This window comes from Phoenix dactylifera, chromosome 7 (assembly GCF_051530095.1).
Source record: "Phoenix dactylifera cultivar Ajwa chromosome 7, Ajwa_hap1_PhDact_Kaust_v1.1, whole genome shotgun sequence".
Classification (NCBI taxonomy): Eukaryota; Viridiplantae; Streptophyta; class Magnoliopsida; order Arecales; family Arecaceae; genus Phoenix; species Phoenix dactylifera.
In genome coordinates this window covers 29,843,059-29,854,716 of record NC_143196.1, presented here as the reverse complement: position 1 = coordinate 29,854,716, position 11,658 = coordinate 29,843,059, and the positions used below count along the sequence as shown (strand labels likewise).

The following is an 11,658-nucleotide window of genomic DNA, read 5'->3' as shown; positions in this document are numbered from 1 at the left end:
TATAAGCAACCACAATGCAGCGTCCTCTCCGTAGTTTGACCACCCACTACATGCAGGTAAGTCTCACAATTACGTACAGATCAGTGTAGCTTATAGCCAGGGATAACTCTTTCATTGTTCACAAATATCAAAATGAAAGGTATGATTTTCTTCATGACAAGTAACATTACCTGATAATAAAGAAACCACCAAAAATTAACTTACATTTTCCAAAGACAACTGAGAAGAGAACAGTGTTCCCTCTTCTAACCAAAGACAACTGAGAAGAGAACAGTGTTCCCTCTTCTAAAATCCCCACCGCCACTGCCGTGGGATGAAGCAGAGTGCTACAATGAAACCAGTCTGAGAGCAAGGAGGTGCGTTCCTCTCCCAGATTTTGCCGAAGAGGTATGGTTGTGCACACATTGTGATTCAGCTTTAAGAAATTAATGTTGGCCCTCCCATGTCCCAAGCATCAAAGATTTCCATCTGAAACAGGAAATGTAATAGATGGAAACCAACTTACAGAAACATGGCAGAGCATTTGATTTTGATGGGAAGAGAATAAAACAAAACTAAATTCTGCTGACGTTACGAGAAGAACAGAAAATGCAAGTAAAAATTTTATATTTCATCAGAACAGGTCAATGAAGCAAAAATAAGAAGCAACATTAGCAAAGCATTTTGACAAATACATCAGACAGCATTTATCTTACCAAATGCATTTTAATTGAAAAGTAGGGCCTCAATCCACAGGACATGCATGCGAGAATCAAGCAAGATAGCGATACAGTTTCCTGTCTGCTTTGTCCCTTTCTAAAAACTCCCGCTCAATGAGAGATTCGATTCGTTTCTTTATCACAACAGGATTTGGCAGGAAACGGGACTGCAATTGAGTGGTAACCTCAGTTACAATGCTGTTATGATCTAAGACCCTTCTAGATTTCATTATTCTCACAATAGCTGCCTCAATCTGAGGCTTTCTGTCTTCCTCCACTCTTTGGCGAGTCTCGTGCTTCTCTGGCTCTGACTCCTTCTGTGCCACCACTGTCCCTATCTTCACCTTGATAAACTTGCTCGTAAACTTATCATTGAAGTAGAAGGCATCATCCTCTGCAATGTCCTTACTCATGGGCTCCTTACGGAGAACATTTTTACCCTTGACACAAGCAAGAGACTGAAGACAACGCTTCAGATCAGAAGCCGGTATTTCTGTTGCCTGCTCAATTTCTCTATAGCTTAAACGATCCGCAGAATTGAACAACATGAGGACACACATTTGGTAAGTAGAAACATTCAACTCATGCTTCTGACCCTTCCCAAAGGTTGCTTTTATATCTGCTGTTCCCATATTTGTTTGCCATGTCAATCTCCGTCCGGTATGAGTTCCAAGATAATATGCACGAAATTTCTCACACACACCAAGAATTTCTGCTGGAAGGTTGCATGGGGCACTGGGCTGCGTCGGCCAAGACCCAGTGGTGAGAACTTGGACAGCCAGAGTAGGGCCATCTCCTGTCTCAGAATACTGACTGGCATAGAAACCTTGCATGGTGTCTTGTGATGTCCTCATATCTGTAAACATACCTTCTAGTTTAGATGTGAACTGATACCCACATTCAGTCTTGAGCTTGACTATCATACTTCTTTCCGCATCATCAGAAACAGTCTTCCCAGAAAGAAGTCTTTTTGCCAAGTGCTGCTTGTAATATTTCTCAAAGACATCCTTCTCCTGCAGGTACCGAAACAGCATCATCACTTTGTCCAAAACCACCTCTACATCCTCTTCAGTGACCCCCTTGAGACCTTTACGAAGCTTATCATCAACATACAAGGATATAAACTCAGGAGACCTGTTATTTAGATTAATAAAATATTCAAATGATGAGTTCAAAGCATTCTGGAAGGTCTTGTCATTGTTAAACGCAATGCTGATGATCTTATCATGTTTGTCCTTCATATCCAAGAGGCGTTGAACAAAGTCCACAGGATCCCTCAATCTCTCTGGATCACTTACCAACTGTTTCCCAGTTTCTCGAAGGTGAGATGTCATCACATCTCTGATCGTCAAAAGCCCTCCAGGAACTCGGTGAAACAAGTTGTACATTCTGCTTAAGTCTTCATACTTGTCATCCACAAGCATATTTACAAGACCAGAATTCTCCATGTGGACCAACCTCTGCATGTGGTTAGCGATCATCTCTTTCTCCACTACACTTGTTATTTTTGCCTCGCTTTTAGCGTCTAAGTAGTGTGAAACTCGCTCCATCTCTTCATTAAGCCGCCTCTCAGCTTTCTTAAGGTAATCACCACAATCACAGCACTCGATGAATTGCTGGGACTCACCACTGTAAAAACTAGCAGAGACCTCTAAAAATGGTCTCTCAAAATCTTCTTGATATACCGAAGATCCCAGGTCCATTAACATCTTTGTAATGTTTCTCATCAACCCCCGGTTTATTACTTCACCTGTCCGCTCTCTGTGTATGAGGTCAAGGAGTGTGTCAAGCAACCTCGTCTGGATCTTGTGGGAGTGAATGATGTTATCCTTCCACAGGTTAAGTCCAAGCTCGTGAACAGGTGTCTTGCGATTACTCGGAACAAATGTCCTATCCATGTACATAAGTATGTCCCGAATCATCTGCAAGGCCTTGTTGTGATCCCCCCATTTTCTGTTCAGCTCCTCTAAAAATAAACCTCCCTGAGCAGCCTCTATTGATTTTGCTATTTCTTTTAGGTGCCATGTCATAGTGGTTACAAGGCCAGAGTACAGCTTTTCTCCATATTTGTGCAGCACCATATTGTAAGCATTCCTGAATTCCCAAGAAGAAGCTCAGGTTTTCACCAAGAAGGGGCTCAAGTACAGAATAATTATGACCAAAACCGCAACTCAATATAAACACAAATGAAATTATAAAAACCTAAACAATCTTTGGTGGTTGTGAATACAGATGCCAGTTCAGAGTGCAGGACATCATTCAGTAATCAGTGGAGTGGAGAAAGCATATGTGACATGAAAAGAAGCATCATCCTTTAATATAAAATAATATAAGTAGGAATTTTTTTCTAAGCAGCAGTATATCATAAAATGAGAAAAACATACAAAGTCCAAAAAAGATGGGTATTTCCACTGTTCCCCTGAAAATAGCACAAAGAAGAAAATTCAGACACAGGTCAAACTCCACACAAGCTTAGGATGACCGAGATGCAACTGATCTGTGCACTTCTAAATATTCGAGTATGCAGATTCCCATGCCACTAAGGCATATGCCACGTTGAAACTTAAATTCTATAAGACCCCAACATGATCATGACTAAGTTATAAACTTGCTCATCGGCCTCAAATGTGATACAGGTTAATTAGCCTCAAAGTTCCCTCTCAAATTCAAATACATACCTTAAAGTACAAGGCACTAAAACATGCTGCATCAATACGAACCCCATAAGGAAAAATGTCATACCAAGACTCTGCAAAAACCATAATTACAAGGCAACATCCAAATTTAGCTGGTACTCATCTCCCTGCATGCACAATTCTGACCATTCCAAACTGTATTTTCTAGAAATTCTAAAGCGTTATCATGTTGATTTCATTAAAGAGTTACATTGGCATGATATCCATGCTAAAACTGCTTTCTTTACCAGAAACCTCTATGTATATGACATTGTGGTTCAAATTTTACCTTGGTGTTTCAGTTATGTATGTTGGCAAGAAAATTGCCAATGATAAATGGTCTATAAGCTAAAAAAAGATCGTCTGTTTATCTATACAATCATGACAGCCACTTAAGTGGACAGAAAGGCTTTTATATTTGGAATAACAGTAACATTGTCAAATAACTCCATGCTGTACTTAGCACCTGAAAAAAAAAACAGTAGTAATCCGAGTATGCATGACTATATAGTATATACCATGTTCTTAGGAAAAACATTATGATATCAGACCTGATCAGTAACACTGAAAATTTTTATATATATACATGTCAAATTGTTATACCACAAACCAAATGTACATAAAATTTGAGTTGACATTAGACAGCATTTGAACATCTTTTTTTCTTATGAATGCATTCCTACCCTAGCCAAAAAACAGCATTTCTGGAGCTATAAAGTATAGACTCGGCCAGTCTAATTAAACAAACGGAAGAGTAAAGTGGAACTTGTCAACTCTGGCCTCAGCTGACCCACCCTAAGTTGGAATTTAGCAGAAACACCTCAAAATTAGCTTGTTCCCTTTCAGAGCGAGCAGAAACGAAAATGGTAAGTTGAATACAGACAGCACTAGGAGGTGAAAGCTCCATGAATAGATGGAAAAAAAATTAACTTTGCAAGGAAAACAAACTCTACCATTTTGCTGCAGTGATTTAGAGGGTACAGCATGCAACCATGGGTTGCTCAGTACAGTGAATAATCTAACTTTAACTGTCATTACTAGAAAAAATCCAGTTATTTGAATGTATCAGTATGTGCAAGGAATGGCTTAATAAAGGAAAATTCGTAGTCAAGATGGTAAAGTAATTGATTCCAAATAGGTACTGAAAACATATGCTGTTAAAGATAAACTTCAATACAGAGCACATTGTCAATTATTTCCATTATTTATACCAAAGAAACTTTAGCTTCACTCTTTCTGCTCCTTGCCTGATCAAGGTGAGTAGCTAATGTCGTTTTTAGTCTGCATGGTAATTTAATGCAGCTGCTGACAGAACTAAGAACAAGACATAATAGACGAATGCATTATTGCTCCATTAATGAATGAAGAAATAAATGAGAATACTCAAAACAGGACTATTGTAACAGAATTATAGTTCTGCAGAATAAAATTCCAATTAAAGGAAACTCAACCAATTTTGTTATATGAAGCATAATATTGTGCAACAAATATACCAGAAAAGGACAAGATGGATGCCATAGAGATGAGGATGTTTGGTGCGTGGTAAAAAATGAGAAGAATATAATTAGACATCAGTATATTATAGGAACTTGAAAGATGGTGTCAATGGAGATAACAATGTGAAGACCTTCTTAAATGTGGTCGGGTCATGTAGCATGTGATGCAAGTCCAGAGATAGCCCCGTAACAGTAAGGCTCTTGAGTTTAGTCTAAAGGTCAAAAAAAGGAAGGAAAATGTCAAAGATTCCTTAGGAAGAAGGTGTAGAGAGAATTTATTGACATTCCTTTTGGCATGGCTTGGCAACTTATCCTTGGATGTAAATGATCGCATGGCATATGGCAAAAGACTTTTTCATTGTTCTATTTACATGTTTCTGACTACACAAAAATACTACATAGGAGAAGTCGGACAATTAATGAATTCCAATAGAAAAGTTTTGCTCACTCATTTGGGACAAGCATCATGAAAATGTGGTCATTCAACAAAACAACATTAAAATTTGCCACCTCAAATATTTTCATGGTACTCTTAAGAACTTGACAATTAGCGAGAAGTCGAATTGAAAAATTAAAACAGATCTGTCCAATATCAAGAACCAAAGAAATGGAATTCATCCCCCAATCTAATGACTCCACTATCTCAGGAACTCATTGAGTACATAAAATAATCAAGAAGTCCTAACCTACATATGCAGCCACTTTCCATCTTCAGTCTATCACCTACCTCCTCCACTTTATGACAGCAAATCATGAACAATAAGCATTTGCCTCCCTCGAACAAGAGTGCTTTGCAACAATGAGACTGCACCCAGTCCAAGAGGATTAGCCATCAGAGATATCTACCAAAATTTCAAGAGCAACCCCTCCCACACAAACAAAGACATAAAACCCTAAAAAATCACTTTGATACTCTATTACACCTCTACTCAGATTGCCCATAGATGAAAACCCACTCAACATGAGCCTGAACTCCTAATCTAGTGGTCTTAGGTCTGTCTATTGGAAAAGAACAATAAAGCCAGCATTTCTCATCTTTTGCTAACCTGCCATCAGAAACAAAACTTTTTATTATATTACATCATGTCCATGAAATGTTGAACCTTGTTTTTCAAGCCAAAGCACATTTGAGTTTGCCTACTGTCATTCCTCTTATAGAGCCTCAGGCCCCCTAAAACTTTCAGCCCATCCCTTTCCCATCAATAATGTGCTCTTCTTACAAGTTCTCTCACATCTTCGCAGGGGACAAAAAATGGGTAGTTCATCATTCAAATTCCTGAAGGCCTTATCCCATTACCCAAGAAAAAAAATAGCTTTGACATATACTTTTTAAGTTATAACAAGCCCCTCATTCAATCTAATTGTATGCAGTGGATGCTTGTGTTGTCCTTGAGATTACCATAGTCATCAAGACCCAACAATTTGGTTGGATCCTTAAGATCATCATGACAGAAAATAACAGTTGACCTTGACAGAGTGAATCACAGAGAGGCAGCCTGCCAAAACCATGAACTAATTATTAATTCAATACTGCCCCTAGCTAAAGCATTCCTCAATAGAACAGTTTAAACCAAAAATAAATGGGAAAAGGAAATATATGGCAGAATAACAATTCACATTGGAGTTCAAAAATCATATAACTTGACAGGTTAAAATATATGGCTGGCAGCCAAACAAGGGAAAGTCTTTACTTTTGACTTTACAAATTCAGTATCCAAATCTTCCATTACTAAAACATTTAAAGTGTTAGATGCTAACAACAATTCATCAATGTGAAAATACCAACTTGAATGGATAACTGAATTATTAATCAAAAAACTTCGTCAGTCTATCAGGGAGAGAACTGCTAAAAACACAGTCATTCCTGATACATCAAGGATCACTGCGTATACAATGTAACATGCCCCACCACATTCAAAAGCTAATCGTCACTTCTAGAGGGTCAACACCCTCACAATGATTGTACTAGAGATAGATGCACTTACAATTTCTGAATCACCCATTAATGCAAGCTCTTCTATTATCAATACCCAGTATCTTAGCACTCCAAGTTAAACTACAAAAACTTAAATCTCCCCCCACCCCCACCTTTATTTCTACTAATACATCAATTAGCACCATAAATGGACCAATTCCTTCCCAGTTTAAATTGTATAGTACACATATAGCCAAGATGGATTGAATTTGCAGGAAAGAATTTGGAAAATTTTGCAAATAACATAAAAGCAGTTCTTAATAGGAATTTTTGGCGATTGAGGACTCATAAAGCCAACATAGAAAAGTTGGAATAAGGCTTGTTGTTATGGTTATGGTTGCAGAATTCCATACTAGGCTTTCACTTAATACAAGAATTGTTGGCAGGCATGACCATCCTAACCCGACATAACTTTGCAAAATTACTTGAAAAAAGCAATCCATCTAATGGGATATTGGAATAGCATTAATGGAGAAAACTTTCGACATTTTGTACATTTAACTTGAAGATTAGCCAATGGTTTGTATGTTTAAGATCATGTGGATAAGCAGATTAGCCAACAAAAGCCCAATTTTTCCCAAATAAAAAAACCATAGCAGTACAATATATTGCATGAAACCAAAGCCTTACGTTTGCACAACCTTTTTTTTACCTCGATTTGCAAAATATATGGTGGTGTGTATGCATTATCTGAAATGTCATCCTCCCACATCTCTTCCTTTGATAAAATTCCTATGCATAAACAACTTCAAGAAATGTTTTCTCCAAGCCTCAACTTGCTTTCAAAGCACCAATGAAATATATATCTTTAGTGCCCCCAAGACCCAATTCACTTGTAACTGGAAGCTTTGCCTTACAAACCTTTCTACTTGTCATTTTCAATTTCTTCATTTTCCTTTCCTTTTGTACTGCAAGACCCTTCAACATAATTTTTCCTTACCCACATTCACATGCGTATACCTTACTTTCAGAAGCTCCTAGAACTTCTCAAGATAACATTAAACAAAATGGTTGACTAAACTTGTATATGCATTCCTCCAAATTGAAGGCATAAAGACAAGATAATAACACAAAGTATGCGTATCTGCTCAAAATAGAACCCAGTGACTAGAGGGGCTCAAGTTTGTTCTATAGAAACAAGAATGAAGTGGCAAGCTTAAAATAAAAAGTTGAAATCTGCGACAAGGCTTTACAAAAGCATTTAACAATATCGAATGTAGCAATTAATAGGAATAAATGGTCGAAATTACTCATAAAGACAAATTTAATTACTTAAGGCTTGATGGCAATCATATATGCTCTATTTGTGTATAAGAGATAAGGTATAGAGTTCTATTTAAATGCAGTAAAGAAAAATTGGTTGTTGAGCTAGACATGAGATGCTATATATGACCGAATTAAGTTGCAAAGATTCAGTCAATACAAAAAATAGGCACTGGCTGCATGTTGATGGGGGGAATACATTTTGATCTTAAAGGCTCACCTAAAGGGATAAAAGACTACTGGGAAGGCCACTGCTCCATGACATCCGTATACTACTGGGAGAGTGTGGCTCCTATCAAGCCACGCATGTTTACAGGAAAGCAAACAGTGCTGCAGACTGGGTTGCCTCCTTTGCGGCTCACCACTCTGGAGACTTTCTTTGGGCCAACCACAAGTCTGTGCCCGAGCCATTGTGTGACCTTTTTTCTGATTTTATTGGCCACATTCACACCCATTGTGTGTAAGCCACCATTGTACCAAAAAAAAGAGATAAAAAAGAAGAGAGGTAGAAGCAATAGAGGAATAGGTATAAGTCCTTAACAAGAAATTTGAGGAAGTCTATTATAATGGACAACATGGCTATAGATAAGTGGATAAGCAGGAATCTTGGAGCTAACATAGGCTAGCTAACTATGGTTATGGCATCAAGCATCGAAAAGAGTATACATATATATTCAAGCTTGGTGTGGCAGCATGATTGCTTGGATATGAGATGTGCGACCTAGGAACATAACGAAAACATAGTACACTTGGTGCCAATCAAAACTGCAATAATCAATGTTGCCTACCAAGAGCCAAAATTTATGAGATTAACTGAGAGAGTTTTCACTGAAAAATATAGATTCACATGAAGCTTTGCAACATATGATAATTAAGTCACAAGCCAACACTAAGCTAAAGCATGTAAGCTTTGATCCTCTAGAATTGATGATTATATCAAATAAATAAATAAAAACTCAGCAATAGTAAAGAAAAGCATCTCCTGCACCCAATAGTATACTATAATTTCAGACTAATTGTTGCATTGGGTGCTTTTGTTTGATTGGACTCTTTGGCACATAGTTTTCACCCTAGAAATGAATGTGATTCCTTATATCAAAACTTGTCATCTAGCTCTATATGCTGTCTTTTCATGTCTAAGGGAGTTTGGAGGCTTTCTCCATATTGCATGTGTTTAAACCACAATCAATAAAGTAACTCTTCTCTGATTGTCAAACAGCATTTTAGGTTTCATAGCAGTCTCCTCTCTTGAAGTTGTGTTAGACAAGAATTGAGCACTAATTCTTGGGAAGTTGTCAGCTTGAGTTGTAGTCATGAAAATTTGTTCAGGACTCAAGTCTTCCGCAAAACCTGCTTGACATAGATGTTGCTCCGTTGTTGGCCCCATTTAGGTGGGAAAACACTCGGTATTGATGACGATAATGATTTTCAAAAAAGATAACAAAAACTATCCATCATGAGCAAATTACTTAATCTTTAAGGATATTATGTGATCAAAACATTGTTGAAAGGCAGCAATTTAATCAGATGCTTATGTTTATAGAAGAATAGAAGAAACAACCACTACAACATTCTAATAAGATATGACCATTATCGATGGATATCGAATCTAAAATACAAGCAGATAAGAGAAAAAAATATGCACTTTGGGGAAGCAGAGTCCTCCAAAACTGCCTGCTTTGAGGAGGGTAAAAACTTCCTAAGCTAAGCACATTTCAAATAGTTCTTCCATTCACTCCTACTATAACTCCTACTAACTAAAAATAGCTGGAATTAACAACCAATAGCTACCTAGAATCACTATAATTAATTTATTTTACTTCTCATAAGAACCGAGGTTCAAACTCTTCAAGAAGAAGCAATATTGGAGCCACCATCATGCATGCAAATGCTGTCAAGAAAAAAGTTGGCCGCCTTAGCAGGGGTCTTTCTGCCAACCTTTTATCTTCACAAGGCTCATTCTTTCATTAAACCGACAACGTTTGGCCTAAGAAGTGCTCTGTTACCAATTGACATATGTCCATTAAAAAATAAAATATAAAATAGATAAAAAGGAAGAAGTGCCCACTTTGGAGGGGAATGGATCCTCCAAAAGTGGCTAAAATTGAGGAGGGAAAATAATATCCAACAAGCCAGTCCTGATTCTAGACTATTTCATTCCCTACCAAGTCATAAAATGTCAATGCAAAGAGTATAACAAATGACCAAACATAAGTGGTCGAGACTGAAGAGAAAAAATACCACTCATATTCAACAAATAACTAATTTGCTTAGTTCTAGGAGTAGAAGGTGAGCCTTGGCGTAACAACAAGGTTACTCCATTGTGATCTGGAGATCAGAGGTTCGAAATATAGAAACAGCCTCTCTGCATGTGGAGGTAAAGATGCTTACATCTGACCCTCCCCAGACCCTGCAATAGCGGGAGCCACATGCCCAAGGCTGTTCTTTTTTTCTAGGAGTTACCAATATTTGCTGAAATTGAGAAGCTCACAAATTAAAATAAAAAGTATAATTGAGGAAGACAAAATAGTTCATGCTTTTAAAAAAAAGTACCTCGAACGAGCCAACCCCATTTCAGGCTAGACTTTTCTACCAGGTCGTGCAGCATTTACTATATGTCGAATTTCCATACAAGAAATAACAGGAAACAAGTGACTCTAACTACAAATAACTGTAGATACCTAATTTCTTCAATCATGCAAATAACCAGTGCGATATTATAAGGAAATAGGGCAGTGTCAGCTTTCTAAAATTCTACTCCAGTAGGTTCGAAAGTACCAAGCAGTTTCAAATCCTTAAAAGAATGTTCGTCTCAATAGTGAGAGGAAACATAGAACCGCTAGGAAACAATAGAAAAGAATTTATAATTCAGCAATCCACCATGAAATCAATGAAGTTTCCTGATCTCCGATTCCTATAAAAATCTACAGACCCTAATAGATCCAACAGACAAACTAGTTACCAATTAAAACCAGAAAACATTGAAACAAAGCATACAAATCAATACGGAATTGGAAAGTCTCGCGAGAGAAATGGATGAATCGGACAGGGGAACAAACCGAACCTATAGAGTTCCTCGAAGCTGAGGCCGCTGGCGTTGTGATTATATATCTCATGGATCGCGTGCTCCAAGATCTTCCAGGTCTTCTCGGCGTACTTGGGATCGACCTCGACCCGGTGCTTGAAGGCCTCGATCTTAAAGTTCCGCTTCTTCTGGGCGCTCATCGTCCCCGGCCGCCGGAGCCAATCCTCCCCCAAGTCGGGCGTCCGAGACCGCCTCAGGTGGCGCCGTAGCCAATTCTTCCGACCAAACCGGTCGCGAAGATAGGGCGGGAGCGGCGAAGGCCGCGTCGGATCGAGGGAGGGGGAGTTAGGGTTTCGGGAGATGGCGGGCGTGCGAGGAGGGAAGAGAATAGAAGAGAGGCGAGAGAGACGGGGTGGAAATTGGATAAAACCAAATGATCTCTTGTTTTAGTATTGTCCCCTGGCTTCTTTTGCTTCCATTCTTTCCTTTCTTGCGCTGCTCCCTTCCGCTCCGGTTTACTTCGCGG

At 38.4% G+C, this 11,658-nt stretch overlaps 1 protein-coding gene across 2 annotated transcripts; it reads right to left on the bottom strand.

The window, feature by feature from the left end:
* On the bottom strand, nt 1-11,658 carry LOC103720217 (cullin-3A-like). Of its 2 annotated transcripts, XM_088701572.2 has the most exons (4): nt 11,172-11,658; nt 696-2,792; nt 205-468; nt 1-46 (listed from the first exon to the last, which is right to left on the bottom strand). In XM_088701572.2, the coding sequence occupies exons 1-2, from the start codon at nt 11,330-11,332 to the stop codon at nt 752-754; spliced, it is 2,202 nt and encodes a 733-aa protein (XP_088557698.2). In that variant the 5' UTR covers nt 11,333-11,658; the 3' UTR covers nt 1-46; nt 205-468; nt 696-751. The 2 variants fall into 2 exon arrangements, with proteins under 2 accessions (XP_088557698.2, XP_088557697.2); XM_088701571.2 differs by lacking the exon at nt 1-46 and having other exon boundaries at nt 87-468.

Bases quoted from the DNA above. Each gene is read 5' to 3' on its own strand.
- LOC103720217 (XM_088701572.2), bottom strand. From the start codon at position 11,332: ATGAGCGCCCAGAAGAAGCGGAACTTTAAGATCGAGGCCTTCAAGCAC. The intron at 2,793-11,171 runs GTTCGGTTTGTT...TTGGGAATTCAG, and splicing joins AGCTTCGAGGAACTCTATAG to GAATGCTTACAATATGGTGC.